This window comes from Microtus ochrogaster, chromosome 18 (genome assembly GCF_000317375.1).
Source record: "Microtus ochrogaster isolate Prairie Vole_2 chromosome 18, MicOch1.0, whole genome shotgun sequence".
Taxonomy (NCBI): Eukaryota; Metazoa; Chordata; class Mammalia; order Rodentia; family Cricetidae; genus Microtus; species Microtus ochrogaster.
The window spans coordinates 26,051,033-26,068,035 of NC_022020.1; the positions used below are offsets into that span (position 1 = coordinate 26,051,033).

The 17,003-nt window shown below is 45.3% G+C and overlaps 1 protein-coding gene across 7 annotated transcripts in view; it reads left to right on the top strand.

Annotated features, from left to right (window-relative positions):
• The window catches only part of LOC101987887 (protocadherin gamma-C4), a 183,832-nt gene that overhangs the window by 18,382 nt on the left and 148,447 nt on the right, over positions 1-17,003 (top strand). The window contains exons 1-2 of one of the 7 annotated variants that reach the window (XM_026783388.1): positions 2,220-4,500; positions 14,840-15,066. The exons of 3 other annotated variants lie outside the window; for them this stretch is intronic. In XM_026783388.1, the coding sequence (XP_026639189.1) occupies positions 2,349-4,500; positions 14,840-15,066 (2,379 nt within the window). In that variant the 5' untranslated portion in view covers positions 2,220-2,348. Of the gene's footprint in view, positions 1-2,219; positions 4,734-7,098; positions 9,715-12,513; positions 15,067-17,003 lie in introns of those variants that run through there. 3 more of the 7 variants (XM_026783386.1, XM_026783382.1, XM_026783385.1) reach the window with 3 other exon arrangements.

Below are 17,003 nucleotides of genomic sequence, written 5' to 3' on the forward strand. Positions count from 1 at the left end.
AGAGAGAGAGAGAGAGAGAGAGAGAGAGAGAGAGAGAGTTATGCAAGTAAAAGTGAGACTGTTAGGGAAAGCAGGACTAACAGGAGAGAAAGGGAGAGAAAAAGGAGGCAATGGTGGATAGAGGGGCGTATGCCCAATGTACAATATATATATTTGTATAAAAATGTCCTGTGAAGTCCAGATTCATATACAATGAATATATGCCAACACAAAAAAATATTATTTCAAAACAGAAGGAAAATATTTCTCTGACTCTGTAAGAGATCCCTAGACCATCTATCTCAGCAATGAAATGGGAATCCTGTGTATGTTCTAGAACTTTCCTTAGTCAGAAGTTGTGGGTCCATTCTCAAATCTGTGAAATTATTTTACTCTTGTAGCTACAAGAGAGGGTTATCCAAAAACAAGCCTAAATGTATGTCATTGCATCTCAAAGGGACGAATTTCCCCTTAATATGTTAGAAACTATAACATTGAAATGTATGAGTCAATAGATCCCGAAGACAATATCTGTAAGCATATAAAACTATATTCTCATTAAAGATTTATTTATCTGGTGGAATCTTGTGGAAAGGAATGTAAAGGCAGGAAGCAGAGAAAACAAGAAAAAGGAAATCTTAGGGGAAATATAATCTATTTCTACTGGAGGTGATTGAGTGCTTCAGAACGGTGAAATAAACCCGTGAGCTGATAACTTCCCATTGACTTTTGCTGTTCTAAGAAAATACTTGAGACGTGGAAATTTATCTTTAAAATAAAGATTCATTTATCTGGTTGTTGGGAGCTGAGAAGTCCAAGAACATGGCGTTCTCGTCTGCTCAGCGTCTGCTTGGGGCTTTTCCTTCAGAGTTGTCACATGACACGGGGCATCACATGTCGGGCATCATATGATAAAAACAAAGCAAATATCTCAGAGACTGCTATTTTATAACAGAGCCAGCTACATGATAATCCAACATCCAAACACTGATTCACCAATGAAGGCAAAGCCTTCCTGGCCCAAACATGTCCTAAAGATCCTGCCTCCAGATGTCGTTATACCATGGGTTGGGAGATTGGGGTTCTAATGGATGAAACTTAAGAGGTGCATTTAAACCGTTGCCATCTGATTTGTTTTTGCATTAGAAATAAGGAGATTTGCTTTGGAGTTACCTAAGTCCAGGATCAAGTTCTAAAATGGAGTGCTTGGGTCCAGTGAGATGACTCAGGAGTAAGGGCTCTCGCTTCCAAGTCTGGCAAGCTGAGTTCTGTCCCTGGCACACATGATGGGAGGAATAAACCGGCTCCAGTGTGTCCTATGACCTCCGCATGAGTGCACATGCATATACACATACACCTAAACACAAAATAAAGAAATAAGATAAATTGGAAATAATAAAATTAAGTGTTTAAAGACTGTCAATGTCTCGCCAAAAGTTACTGGCAATCAATAACTTTATTAATTACTGACATTTAAATGATTGAGGTAAGAATTTGGTTTATAGAGTACTGCATATTTAGAAAGAATTTGTTTCATAAAATAAATATGTTTTATGCAATATTCACCATCATAAAAGCCTAAATACTACACTGCCACCTTTAATAGGCTATCAGGCCCTGATATACCTAGCTGGAAATAGTATGGCTTGCAAAGACTATCAGTGCATTAAAATATCTCTGGAAACGCCACTCCTCTTGCAAAGACTATCTTTGAGAAGTTTTGTTGAATTGATAAAATACACAGAGAAACTAAAATGCTAAGTAAAGAAGTTACTTCAATAAACTTGAAGAAAGGTAAAGATCAGAGTTTACTGAATAATGAGGGTAAAAATCCACTCACTTTTTGGGATGCGACAGTCATACCTGAGTTAATAGTGCCACAGAGTGAAGTCATTGATGGCATTTTTCTCCAAAACTGGAAAAAGGAAAAAAAAAAAGCACGCTTTGTGAAATGAAAAATATGAATGTATAGTGACGAAAACATTCATGAAATGATGATAAACAAAAAAATGTCAAAACTAAAGGAAAATGTAAATGCCTGGTTCCTTCAAACGAATTAAAAGTCAAAACAAGAGCTTTGAGGATTAATAGCTGCACGATACGCAGTTTTACAAGACAACCTCTAGGCGCCGCTGTTGACCAAAGAGAAGAGAAGGGTTCCCTGTTCAGCCGGGTCCAGCCAGGGCTTGTCTGCTTTTTCCTGCACCTATGAGAACGTCCGTCCGTCCGGCTCCTTCAAGCGCCTGACAAATTCTACCCACATCCAGGTCACAGATTATCTTTTTTAAAAATCCAAGAAAAAAAAAAACTCAAAAAGAAGCTTCCCTGCGAGCTCAGAACGGCAGAGCAACCCCAGAAGCATTGGAACGATGGCAAACCAGGTACTGCTTCACTTCCTGGTGCCTTTGTTCTGCGGCGCCATCTCCCAGCCGATCCGCTACTCCATTCCGGAGGAGCTGGCCAAGGGCTCTTCTGTGGGGAACCTAGCCCAGGATCTGGGACTCAGTGTCCAGGAATTGCCAGCTCGAAACCTGAGAGTTAGTGCAGAGGATTATTTCAGCGTTAGTGCGGAGAGTGGGGATTTGCTAGTGAGTGGCAGGATAGACAGAGAGAAGATTTGCGGGAAGAAATCTGAGTGTGCACTAGAGTTTGAATCGGTTACTGAAAACCCGATGAATATTTTCCATGTAATTGTTACCATCCGAGATATTAATGATAATGCGCCACATTTCTTTGGGAAAAGTATTGAACTGGAGATCTGTGAGTCAGCCTTACCGGGGGTAAAATTCCCTCTGGACTCCGCACGCGATGCAGATGTGGGAAGCAACTCACTGAAGATGTACACTCTCAGCCCCAACTCACACTTCTCCTTGTCAACGAAGGAAAGTCCCGATGGAGATAAATACCCAGAATTACTGCTGGAAAAACTTCTAGACAGGGAACATCAGAGCTCCCACCACTTAATCCTGACCGCCATCGACGGGGGAGACCCACCCCTGAGCAGTACCACCCAGATCTGGATCAAAGTCACCGATGCCAATGATAATGCTCCAGTGTTCAGTCAGGACGTTTACAAAGCTAGCCTCCGTGAAAACATGCCCCTGGGAACCTTCGTCCTGCAAGTGACAGCCACAGATCAAGATGAGAATGTTAACGGAGAGATCACCTATGCCTTCCTAAACGGTCCAGCAAGTGCTAACCTCGTCTTCAGTCTCAATCCAAATACTGGAGCTATCACAACTAATGGTACATTGGATTTTGAAGAAAAGAGCAGATACATGTTGGGTGTAGAAGCCAGGGACGGAGGAGTGCACACGGCTCACTGTAATGTTCAGATTGAAATTCTTGATGAGAATGACAACGTCCCAGAGGTGACATTCATGTCCTTTTCTAACCAAGTTCCAGAGGACTCGGTCCTTGGAACAGTAATAGCCCTCATTAAAGTTCGAGATAAGGATTCTGGACAAAATGGTCTGGTGACATGCCATATTCAGGAAGAACTCCCCTTCAAATTACAACCCACCTCCAAGAATTATTACAAGCTAGTGATAGACAGGGCCCTGAACCGGGAGCAGACCTCAGAGTACAACGTCACTATCACAGCTACCGACAGGGGCAAACCATCCCTTTCATCCAAGACACTGGTTACTGTGCACATCACAGACGTCAACGACAATGCACCCGTTTTCCACCAGGCCTCCTACGTGGTTCACGTGGCTGAGAACAACCCACCTGGAGCCTCCATCGCTCAAGTCAGCGCCTCTGATCCGGATTTGGGATCCAATGGTCAGGTCTCCTATTCCATCATAGCCAGCGACCTAGACCCAAAGGCGCTGTTATCATTCGTATCCGTGAACCAGGACAGTGGAGTGGTGTTCGCGCAGCGCGCCTTCGACCATGAGCAGCTGCGCTCCTTCCAGTTGACACTACAGGCCCGCGACCAGGGCTCGCCCGCGCTCAGCGCCAACGTGAGCATGCGCGTGCTGGTGGGCGACCTCAACGACAACGCACCGCGCGTGCTGTACCCTACGCTCGAGCCCGACGGCTCTGCGCTCTTTGATATGGTGCCACGTGCTGCGGAGCCCGGATACCTGGTCACCAAAGTGGTGGCGGTGGACGCCGATTCCGGACACAATGCCTGGTTGTCGTACCACGTGCTGCAGGCCAGTGATCCCGGACTCTTCAGCCTTGGGCTGCGCACTGGCGAGGTCCGCACAGCGCGTGCCTTGGGAGACAGAGACTCTGCGCGACAGCGCCTTCTGGTCGCTGTGCGTGATGGTGGGCAGCCACCACTCTCAGCGACAGCCACGCTGCACTTGATCTTCGCTGACAGCCTGCAGGAGGTCCTGCCAGACCTCAGCGATGACCCTCTGCCATCGGACCCCCAGAGTGAGCTTCAGTTTTACCTGGTGGTGGCCTTGGCCCTGATCTCAGTACTCTTCCTCCTGGCGGTGATTTTGGCTATTGCTCTGCGCCTGCGATGCTCCTCCAGCTCAGCTGCCTGGGGCTGCTTTCAGCCTGGTCTCAGCTGGAAATCTCAGCCTGTGGTTCCTCCCAACTGCAGCGAGGGGACTTTGCCCTATTCCTATAATCTATGTGTTGCTTCGCATTCCACGACTGCAGCTGGGTTTAATTTTCTCCACGTGGCTCCAGAGATTGCTCCCCCTCGGGATCTCCTGTGTGACGATCCTTCTGTGGTTGTCGGTGGCAATAATGAAAATCCCAAAACCTCATACGACTCTTCTCCTCTTCGGGTAAGTTTCTACAGAGCTATTTAAGCACTATTTCTTATATTCGCTTCTCGATAGTGCACAAATTAAACAATTTTGGTCCCTTTTTTTCCCGTTGTTTGGGGCAATTTACTGGGAAAAGTGTTGTGGATGCAGATTAGTTCTTGGTTGCCCAGTCATCTTGGAAATGATCTGATTACCCGTTTCGGTCTTTACTGTTGGCGTTTCTGTGTGACTAGCAAATCTCGCTCGAGACTGTTTCCTATAGATCAGCATCCTTAATAATATTAGTGCCCTTTCTCACTTGATTTGTGAGGCTGGCTTTTTAAAAGTAATCTTTAGCTCTTTATAAACATATTGATAGTTCTTTCTGCCTGGATTAAAGTTCATGGCATCTTCACCAATTTCCTCTTCTCACCTGAACAATTTTTTTATTGCAACACATCCGTTTGACACGGCCTTCCAATAGTTAAGCTTGTTAGCACTTATTTGCCTTACCGCAAGGATCAGATATTACTATATTTCATATTTGAATTACTAACTGTGGCTCAATATTATTCTCACTTATAATCTCACCCAAGTTTCTTTTTTAACACTTATTTGTGGGGAGTGAGGCACGCATGTGCCAGCATATGGAGGTTAAAGGACAATATGGAGTCAGCTTTGCTCCTTTCACTCATGGAACCCCGGATTAAACTCTTCAGATTCTCAGGCTTGCCACCTTCACCACCTGAGCCATCTTGACTACCCCTCCATGGATCCTTTGACTATTCTTAAATCATTTATTTTGTGCTCATTCTATTTTGTCACCATTATAGCAAGGACTGTGATGATCTTTCTATTTATGAAACATTTTTATATTTCTTGTTACCTTAATAACTTCTGTGAGTCAAATCTGCAAGCATTTTGAGATTTTATACCTATTTTCAGTTATTTCCAAGACATAATTTTAATCTCCAGCTCCTTAACATATAATAATCTTTTAAAGATTGTAAAAAAGAACATTTAACCTACTCTTTCAAAGACTAAATATTTTAATTCTGCATGATATGATTCTAAGCCGTCTTAAGAGTTTGGTCATTTGTGCATGCTAATTGGTAAGCAAGGAATAATTTAAATAGTGGAAGACTTTTTGACTTGTCTCAAAATTTCTTAGATTTCCCAAGAAAGCTGTGGCATATGTGATGATAGCAATGTGTACATAACTATTGAAATAAACTATTAAAATAGCTCCTTTGGGCTATTTCTGAAATCAGTGATAAAGCAATTTAAAACAGTGGTTAAAAATAATAGACTTGGTGATTGTAAAAATGAGAGCACTGGTTGTGTCTTATATGAGAAAAAACCTGAAATAGCTGTTGGGTGGATTGAGACAGAGTCTCTCTACAAAGCCCTGGCTGCACTGGAACTCACAGAGATTCCCCTGCCTCCCTCTGCCCCCCGAGAGCTGAGATTAAAGGTGTGCACCACCACAGCTGGCCTGAAGTATCTTCAGCTTAAATTTTCTACTTTGGTGCTACAGTTTATTTTAATATTTGTTTACTCATCATTTGAGTTTGATTTGCACTTGCCTCATTAAACACTGAAAATGCTGTAGTCTATGAAAGCAGCTGTTGGATGGGCAGTGGTGGCACAAGTTTCTAATCCCGGGGCTTGGAAGGCAGAGGCAGGCGGATCTCTGTGAGTTTGAGGCCAGCCTGGTTGTTACACAGAGAAACCCTGTGTTGACAAAGCAACAGAAAAGAGGCTGCTGTTGTAAAGACTGACAGTGGTGACACAGTGTGTTACCTAGAATGTCCTGTAACAGCGTTGGCTATTTTAGTCCACACCTAGAATCTCTCCCCTAAACCCATTTCTACAGGGGTAGGATTACCTCCTGGGCAGTCAACACCCTTCTTGCAATGGAATTGAAAAATTATCCCAGAATCCAGAGGGCGAAGTCATGGGAGGAAATTTGTTTCTGCATATTTGTAACTGGAGCTGGGCCTCCAGGCTCCGCGGGCCACTGTCTTTTCACTATTCCCTTTTCCCCACTCATCACATCCACTGCTGTCCCCTGAGAGGAATGGATGTGGCCCTCATACAATGCAAAGTACTGAAAATGATGTAGGGAGATGAACAATGCAGCAACCAAAAAGAGAAAACAACCTCTTTCCAGAAAAACTACTATATTACTCTGCCATAATTTAACTTAGTTTGATATACAGGAAGCTTTGGGTAACTCCTGGATTTTTGTTGCAAATTAAACAACAGGATTTTGGCCTTTATGCTCCTTTAGAAAAGAAAGATTAAGAAAGGGGAAAGTGTGTGATGGTGTTTTAGCAAGAATTAGTTGCAATAACAGTTTAGTACTCTGGGTGTCGCTGTTCACCACTCTGGGGTGAAAATCGGGTATTTAATAAGAGCAAGATTTCCGGAACACAAAGGACTGGTTCTGGTCTGAAGGAAAGCATCCATCTGAACTCCCCGGAGCTCCAGCGTCCAAAGGTGCAAGTACATTATCCTGAAACCCAAAGATTGTGGGGCTCCTGAGGCTTGCACAGACTCAACGCCCAAGCTCAGGACTCTTTGCGACAGGACTGCAATGGCGGCTCCTTACGGATCAGACCGTAGGGGGCTAGTATGGATCTGCATTTTCCTTGGATTCCTATGCGACATCCGGGCTGAACTGATACGGTACTCTGTGCCAGAGGAGCTGGAAAGGGGCTCTGTGGTGGGCAACCTAGCCAAGGACCTGGGGCTGGAGCCTGGGAAGCTGGCGGAGCGCGGAGTCCGCATCGTCTCCAGAGGTAAGACACAGCTCTTTGCTCTGAACCCGCGAAGCGGCAGCTTGGTGACAGCAGGGAGGATCGACAGGGAAGAGCTCTGTGACAGATCCCCAAAGTGTACCGCAAATCTGGAGATTCTCCTAGAGGATAAAGTGAGGATTCTTGCTGTGGAAGTGGAAATTATTGATGTTAATGATAATGCCCCCAGCTTTGGAGTACAGCAGAGGGAAATAAAAGTCGCTGAAAGTGAAATTCCTGGGACAAGATTTCCTCTTCCTGAGGCCTTTGATCCGGATATAGGGGTGAATGCCTTGCAGGGTTATTATCTCAGCTCGAATGACCACTTCTCCCTGGATGTGCAAAATGGGGCGGATGGGATTAAGTACTCGGAGCTGGTGCTGGAGAACGCCTTAGATCGCGAGGAAGAAGCGGTTCATCATCTGGTTCTCACCGCCTTCGATGGAGGCGACCCGGTTCGCTCCGGTACTGCCACAATTCAAGTAACACTGATGGACACCAATGACAATGCTCCTGTATTCACTCAGCCAGAGTACCACGTTAGCGTGAAGGAGAATTTGCCTGTGGGCACCCGGCTACTTACGATAAAAGCCACTGACCCAGATGAAGGAGCCAACGGAGAAGTGACCTACTCTTTTCGGAATGTAAGAGACAAAATATCCCAGCTCTTCCAGTTGGATTCTCTGAGCGGGGACATAACAATGTTGGGGGAGCTGGATTATGAGGACTCTGGATTCTATGACGTTGATGTAGAAGCCCATGATGGACCTGGTCTGCGAGCCAGAAGTAAGGTACTGGTGACGGTTCTGGATGCAAATGACAACGCTCCAGAAGTCACCATCACCTCTCTCACCAGCTCCATCCAGGAAGCTTCCTCCCCAGGCACGGTGATTGCACTTTTCAATGTGCATGACAGTGACTCTGGAGAGAATGGCCTTGTCGCTTGCTCTATTCCAGATAACCTTCCATTCAGGCTTGAAAAGACCTACGGAAATTATCACCGGCTGTTGATACACAGAAGCCTGGACAGGGAAGAAGTCTCTGAATATAACATTACAATAACGGCCACCGACCAGGGAACTCCACCGCTGTCTACAGAGACTTATATCTCACTGCAAGTGGTGGACATCAACGACAACCCACCCACCTTCACCCATGCCTCCTATGCTGCCTACATCCCAGAAAACAACCCTAGGGGAGCTTCCATCTTGACCATAACAGCCCAGGACCCAGACAGTGGTGAGAATGCCCAGGTAATCTACTCTCTGTCGGAGGACACTATCCAGGGGGCGCCCCTGTCCTCCTACGTCTCCATCAACTCTAACACAGGTGTCCTCTATGCACTACGTTCCTTTGATTATGAGCAGTTTCAAGACCTGAAGCTGCTAGTGACAGCTAGGGACAGTGGGAATCCTCCACTCAGCAGCAATGTGTCCCTGAGCTTGTTCGTGCTGGATCAGAATGACAACACACCTGAGATCCTGTACCCCACCCTCCCCACTGATGGGTCCACTGGGGTGGAGCTGACTCCTCGTTCTGCAGAGCCTGGCTACCTGGTGACTAAGGTGGTGGCGGTGGACAGAGACTCAGGACAGAACGCCTGGCTGTCCTACCGCCTGCTCAAGGCCAGCGAGCCAGGGCTCTTCTCAGTAGGACTGAACACAGGTGAGGTGCGCACCGCGCGTGCCCTGCTGGACAGAGATGCTCTCAAGCAGAATCTAGTGGTGTCTGTGCAGGACCATGGCCAGCCTCCTCTCTCTGCCACGGTCACACTCACCATAGCTGTGTCAGACAACATCCCAGACATCCTGGCAGATCTGGGCAGCATTAACACTCACATTGACCGGGAAGATGCAGACATCACACTGTACCTGGTGGTAGCTGTGGCTGTGGTCTCGTGCATCTTCTTAGCCTTTGTCATTGTGCTGCTGATACACAAGCTCCGTCACTGGCATGCCACTCGCCTGCTTCGAGCTGCAGGTAGTGGGTTGTCATCCATGCCTACGTCGCACTTTGTGGGTGTGGATGGTGTGCAAGCTTTCCTACAGACCTATTCTCATGAGGTCTCCCTCACAGCAGACTCGGGGAAGAGCCACCTCATCTTCCCTCAGCCCAATTATGCAGACACGCTCATCAGTCAGGAGAGTTGTGGAAAGAGCGATCCTCTCCTGGTGTCTCAAGACTTGCTGGAAATAAAAGGAGACTCCAGTCTTCTTCAGGTGAGTGAGTCACTCCTGTGATGAATCTTACCATCCTAAAATGCAGACATAGGGTTTCATAAAGTGTCTCCAGTTGTATGTGTGTTGTATCAAATATATGAACTTCTTTATTAATATCCCTTGCTTTCTTGCTGCATAAAATCCATTTGTTGATTAATAACCTTATTTTTGTAATTACGGGAGTTGAATATGGCTTTGGGTATATTAGGCGAGTCCTCTATTACTGATTTACACCCCAAACCAGGATTATCTATTATTCATCCTTCATAGTCTTCATTCTGTAGTGACTTTGATGGGAATTCGTTAATTTAGTTGGGTAGTGGTGCACGCCTTTAATCCCAGCATTTGAGAGGCAGATGCAGGTAGATCTCTGATGAGTTCGAAGCCAGTCTTTCTACAGAGTGAGTTCTAGAACACCCAGAACTACACAAAGAAATCCTAAAAAAAGAAAGAGAGAGCTCCTTAGTTTTATACCTCTAAACCATTCCATTTTTAAGTGCTATTTTGCTATGTACATTTGAAGACTAGAACTGCTTTGTGAATAGAAGGAAATTACACACATTTCTACTTCCATCGCCTTTCTCGTGATGTTAATGGGGAGTCTAGGTGGACTATTTTAAAACATGTTAATTTCTGCTTCACTTACTTTGTGTGTATCTCCATGTTGGTAGACAACTGTGGGGCATCACTTCTCTCCTTCCACTTTGTGGGCCCAAGGGATCAAATTCAGGTTGACAGGTGTGGTGCCCAGTTCTTTCACCACTTGCCATTTTACACACCACAACCTGAATTTTTTTAAATCTCCCCTTATTACATTCAACTGTTCTTTGCTTGAAGTTTATTTCTCTTTCCTTGAAAGGGTTTTTTTTATTATAATTATACAATGACAATTTGTAGTGAGTCTTTTTCTGTCCCACCAGCCAGCTCCCAAATAATGACGCAGAGAAGTTTCTTATTATGAAAGCTTGGTCTGGCTTAGGCTTGTTTCTAACTAGCTCTTATAACTCAACCCATCTCTATTCATCTGCACGCTGTCACATGGCTCGTGACCTCTACCTCTCCTGCTACATGTCCTGCATCCTCTGCATCCAGCTGGTGACTCTGACCTTCTTCCTCTCTTAGTCCTCTCCATCTCCAGAATTCCTGCCTAACCTCTTCCTGCCTAACTACTGGCCATTCAGCTCTTTATTAAACCAATTAGAGTGACACATCTTCACACAGTGTAAAGGAATATTCCACAACAGCAATTCTTCCTCTCTTAGTCCTCTCCATCTCCAGAATTCCTGCCTAGCTTAGGCTGGCCTTTAACTCACTATGTAGCTTATCCAAGATGACTTGCAACTCACAATCCTCTGTAAGGGCTAGAATTACAGGTGTGTGGCACTATGCCCAACTCAGTGATTTTGTTGTTGCTGATACAAAGTACACCAGGATATCTGATTCCTTTGATGCAAACTTGATTATTACCAAAAATACTGACAATTTTATTTCATTCATATAAATAAGTCATAAGAGTGATTTTCATAATGTCTTAATTACCCGTTATGACATCACCATTAAGTCCCAACAAAACAGAATTTGCTTAACTCTTTTGCTTAACTCTGGTTTTCACCAGGTAAGGTTGGGTGGCTTGGGTTCTGGACTGATATTATTCTTACTCAGCTGACCTCATTCCCACTGTCAGAGTCCCTGCAAATTATTCTTGGAAGATTTATCACTATGTGACCTGTGGTAAGATAAGTATCCCCTGACGTGGCATGAAGTATTTTGTGTGTCAGAGATACGCAACACTTTTATTTCCTAAGCAGTCATAGAGTTCTATGAGTTAATCCAGAATTAATGAAAATCTATACACAAACTCATAGGGTTTCTCTAAGTGGAAACTATAGTAAGATGGTGGGATATGGCTCAGTGCTGTGACTAGAAAGAAGCTGATTCTACGTGGCTTTGTGTCAGTGTGAAGGTGTGCACGATGCAGAAGACTCGCGGTAACAAGCTGGTCCTGGGCGAGGAACGGGGGAGCAAATGAACACTGGGAGAGCCGATCCCAGGACACAGTTTCCAAACACTGTGATGACAAAACATAACTCAGAGGTGTTTGCTCAGTTGGCCTAAAATTGAGTAAAACACACTCAGAGATTGGCATTAAGAATAGATTCCATCAGAGTGATATATGTCAGTGATTTGGAGAACAGTAAATAATTTATAAGTTGCTATCACAAGCTATAAAAAATACTTTTGTATAAGTGAGTACTGGGCTTCCTTAAGAAAGTACAACTTCCAATTGGATGAGTTTATCCATATGGGGTGCTGCTACTTGAGAAATAAATGCAGAGCTCTTGTGCTATTATCAAACAAAACGCTTTACTGAAAGCCGGAGGGAGCGCATATGTGGGTGGGAATTCTGAATGAAAGAAGTGAGATGGAGAACGTTATGGTGTACTGCTTCCAATAAAAGGAGGGAAGGGGGCAACATTTATTTAAAGGTTGTTCATGCTACCCAAAAGATACACAAGAAACGTAGAACTCATTCCACTTAAGAGAGATTGCTACACGATTCATAGATGATAATAAGGACATATACTATATGTAGCATCTTTATTTAAGAAAATTTCAATATATTACCTATTTTAAAACAAATAAATACACGATAAATCTAAACCAACAACAACAAAAATTCAAGTATTTACAAGCTTCGGTGCAATTTCTGAGAAGACCTCTGGGCGTCGCTGTAGGTCAAAAGAAGAGAAAGACCATTTCCCAGACGCGTTTGGAAGACTAGGAGAGTAACTTCCTGTGCAAAGCAACCATAGAGGAGAAGCCATTATAAATCGGGATGTAGCAAACAAGCCCCCAAAAGTGGTCCTAGCCGGATTCAGCCACTAAAGGAAGACTTACCCTCCCCGACAAAGGAGCACAGCAGCACCGCGAGCCAGGAGGATGGGGCGGGGCTCTGGGAGCAGAATAACACGGTGGCTGCAGGTACTGTCGCCCTTCCTTCTGCTTTTGTTCTGCGGAGCTCTCCCCGATCAGATCCGCTACTCCATTCCCGAGGAGCTGGCCAAGAACTCGGTGGTAGGAAACCTCGCCAAAGATCTGGGGCTGGGTGTTCAGGGTCTGCCCACCCGGAAGCTGAGGGTCAGCGCAGAGAAGGATTATTTTACTGTAAACCCAGAGAGCGGAGATTTACTTGTGGCTAACAGGATAGACAGAGAGCAGGTTTGTGGGAAGCAGCCTCTGTGTGTTCTGGAATTCGATATTGTCGCTGAGAAGCCATTAAATATTTTCCATGTAGCTGTAATTCTTCAGGATATAAATGACAACGCCCCTCAATTCAAACAGAGTGAGGTGGATTTAAACATTGGAGAGTCCACCAGACCAGGTAAAGCATTTCCATTGGAACCAGCCCTGGATTCAGATGCTGGTTCTAATTCGCTGCAAAAATACTACCTCGGTGACAATGACTACTTTGAAGTCACAGAGAAGGAGAGCCCAGATGGGCGTAAATATCCTGAGTTGATTCTAAAACGTTTTCTGGATAGAGAAGAGCATAATTTTCACCAGCTGGTCCTCACTGCTGTGGATGGAGGGGATCCTCCCCGAAGTGGCACCTCTCGGATTCGAATCCAAGTCACAGACGTCAATGATAACCCTCCAGTGTTCAGCCAGGATGTGTACAGGGTCACCCTTCGGGAGGATGTGCCACCAGGCTTCTCCGTGTTTCAGGTGACAGCCACCGACCAGGACGAGGGCGTCAACGCAGAGATCACTTACGCGTTTCACAATGTGGATGAACAAGTAGAACGTTTTTTCAACTTAGACAAGCAAACGGGAGAAATCACGACAAAGGATAATTTGGATTTTGAGACTGCTAAGAGTTACTCCCTCAATGTAGAAGCAAAAGATCCCGGAGACCTAGCATCCCATTGCAGTGTCCAAGTGGAAATTCTGGATGAGAACGACTGTGCACCCGAAGTAATTGTGACTTCTGTTTTTACCCCCCTACCGGAAGATTCCCCACTAGGAACAGTTGTCGCCTTGATAAAAACGAGGGACAAAGACTCTGGAGAAAATGGAGACGTATACTGCAACGTCTTGAGGAATGCAGCGTTTGTATTGAAATCTTTTTCGAAGAATTATTACAAACTAGTGACAGACAGAACCCTAGACCGGGAGGAGATTCCAGAATACAACGTCACCATTATAGCTACCGACAGGGGTAAGCCGCCACTCTCCTCCAACATAATCATCACCCTCCATATCTCAGACGTCAACGACAATGCACCCGTTTTCCACCAGGCCTCCTACGTGGTTCACGTGGCTGAGAACAACCCACCTGGAGCCTCCATCGCTCAAGTCAGCGCCTCTGATCCGGATTTGGGATCCAATGGTCAGGTCTCCTATTCCATCATAGCCAGCGACCTAGACCCAAAGGCGCTGTTATCATTCGTATCCGTGAACCAGGACAGTGGAGTGGTGTTCGCGCAGCGCGCCTTCGACCACGAGCAGCTGCGCTCCTTCCAGTTGACACTGCAGGCCCGCGACCAGGGCTCGCCCGCGCTCAGCGCCAATGTGAGCATGCGCGTGCTGGTGGGCGACCTCAACGACAACGCACCGCGCGTGCTGTACCCTACGCTCGAGCCCGACGGCTCTGCGCTCTTCGACATGGTACCACGGTCGGCTGAGCCCGGATACCTGGTCACTAAGGTGGTGGCGGTGGATGCAGATTCCGGACACAATGCCTGGCTGTCGTATCATGTGCTGCAGGCCAGTGATCCCGGACTCTTCAGCCTTGGGCTGCGCACTGGCGAGGTCCGCACAGCGCGTGCCTTGGGTGACAGAGACTCTGCGCGACAGCGCCTTCTGGTCGCTGTGCGTGATGGTGGGCAGCCACCACTCTCAGCGACAGCCACACTGCACTTGATCTTCGCTGACAGCCTGCAGGAGGTCCTGCCAGACCTCAGCGATGACCCTCTGCCATCGGACCCCCAGAGTGAGCTTCAGTTTTACCTGGTGGTGGCCTTGGCCCTGATCTCAGTACTCTTCCTCCTGGCGGTGATTCTGGCTATTGCTCTGCGCCTGCGATGCTCCTCCAGCTCAGCTGCCTGGGGCTGCTTTCAGCCTGGTCTCAGCTCCAACTCTGCGACTGGAGTTCTCCCCAACTACAGTCAGGGGACATTGCCTTATTCCTACAATGTGTGCATCGCCTCACAGTCAGCTAAGACAGAGTTTAACTTTCTTAATGTGACTCCGGAAGTGGCTCCTCAGGACCTCCTCTGTGACGACACCTCTTGGATACCAGATACTCTTGGAGACACTGAGGTTCCTTTTGTCTCGGATTCTGTCTCAAAGGTGAGCTTCAATTTAGTTCGCTTTTCTACTTAGGGTTCAGTGTTTCTTAATAAATCACTAAGTAGTTTGGGGTGGTTTTGTTGAATATTTCATTTTGTTGTGAGTCTTGACCAATGTTCTGCCTTAAATGGAAACCTTATCCAATCACATCTTACAGAAGGGTTTCTACCTTGGGTGTGCAGTTTGCTTGCCCGTCATTACAAGTGTTCATAGCACAGGCTACTTCTTTTCCTTCCTCTTTACATTCCTTCCCACCCCCAAAGCTCATCACTCTTGGAAACTTACGAGGTTCTTTTCATGCCAGAGCTCTCACACTCAGATTTGGGGTCCTCTTAGATCCCTGGCGATTCAGAATAAACATGGCCCTTGTTTGTGATAATCAAGTTTGTGAAAATCGAGTGTGAAAGAAACACATCCCCCAGAATGATGGCTTGTTATCAACGAAGTATGTTGGGTGGGGTAGTGTTCAATTGACTTTGAGTCGTGAGTTTCTTACAAGCAGAGTGTCTTGGGGTTCCTGGATGCTTTTTCTAATTTATGAAAATCTGGGGTTTTTATGTGTATGGGTGTTTTGTTGGCATGTACGTCTGTGCGCCGGTGCATCTGGTACCCACAGAGACTAGAAGATGGCACTGGATCCCCTGGAACTGGAGTAGCAGATGGTTGTGAACCAACATGTGGGTGCTGTGAATCAAATCCAGGTTCTCTGAAAGAACAGTCAGTGTTCTTAACTGCTAAGCCATCTTTCCAGCTGCCCCCCAGGTTTCTTTTCAATGGATGGGCAAAGTATGAAGTACAAAAGTATGTCTGTTATGAAGAGTGAATTCTGTTAGTACATGTGAGATAGCATCTTCATGAACAACTTGTTCTTAAGAAAAATACATGCTAAGAAAAAGTTTACAACCTGTGCTTATGTCAATTTCTACAAAAATATCTAAATTTTTATGGTTTGGATCATTTTCTCACTTATTTGAGTATTTACTTATTGATGGAATAAGGATCAAGGTGGGGTCTCATGCTTCCACGGCAAGAGCTCTACCAACTGAACTGCGCCTCAATCCCTAGATTATAAAATTATATAAACAAAAAATATAGATCTCAGTTAAAATCTTTTCCTACTGATGAGTTATTAGGTAAGAATTGTTTTATCTTGCAGAAGGGGCTGTCTGAACTGTCTCTTGTTTTCTGCCATGATTTCTCTTTTCATGTTATTCTCCAAGACTGATGGCAATAAATATCTCCTCAAAACAAATAGGCCACTCACCACTGCTGACTCAATACCCATGACTTCCTCCTTGAGAGATAAATGAAGCCCCATCTCCCACAGTCACTATACTGGTTGCTACCAAGATCCTGTCCCAGCAAAATGTCGACAGGTATTTTGAATATAGGAATGGGAAGACATAGCAATGCAGGTAGCCCAACTGTCTGAGATGGTGATGTTGCTTATAGCCTTAGATTGGAAATTTGAAAACTTTATTGAAAACATATGGGCCGTTCTGCAAAGATACATTGAGAGCTGGGTTTGTTTCCCCAGCACACTAGTATAATATTAGGCAGATTTTCATAAACCTATCCTGATAAAAATGAAGTCTTGACAACAAAGGTGGGAATTTCAATTTCTTGGCTAAACAGATTCGATGTGGGTAAGATATAAGTACTCAGTGGTGCATAAAAATCAAACTTTTTTGGAGAAGTAAAATAAAACTAATACTCTTGATCTCAGGTTGTGGAAGGCTTACTGTCAGGATTAAAACTTTACTAAATATAAACACTGCTGCACAATAATGTGTTAAATACACAGCAAAAACCTTGGGAATGAAAATAACAATTAAACTAAGGCGAACTAAAAATAGAATTGGTGTAGTAACCGGTTAGGACTCTGGGCGTCGCTGTTCACCAGACTGGGAAAGAAGCTGTCTTAGAAACGACAGGCT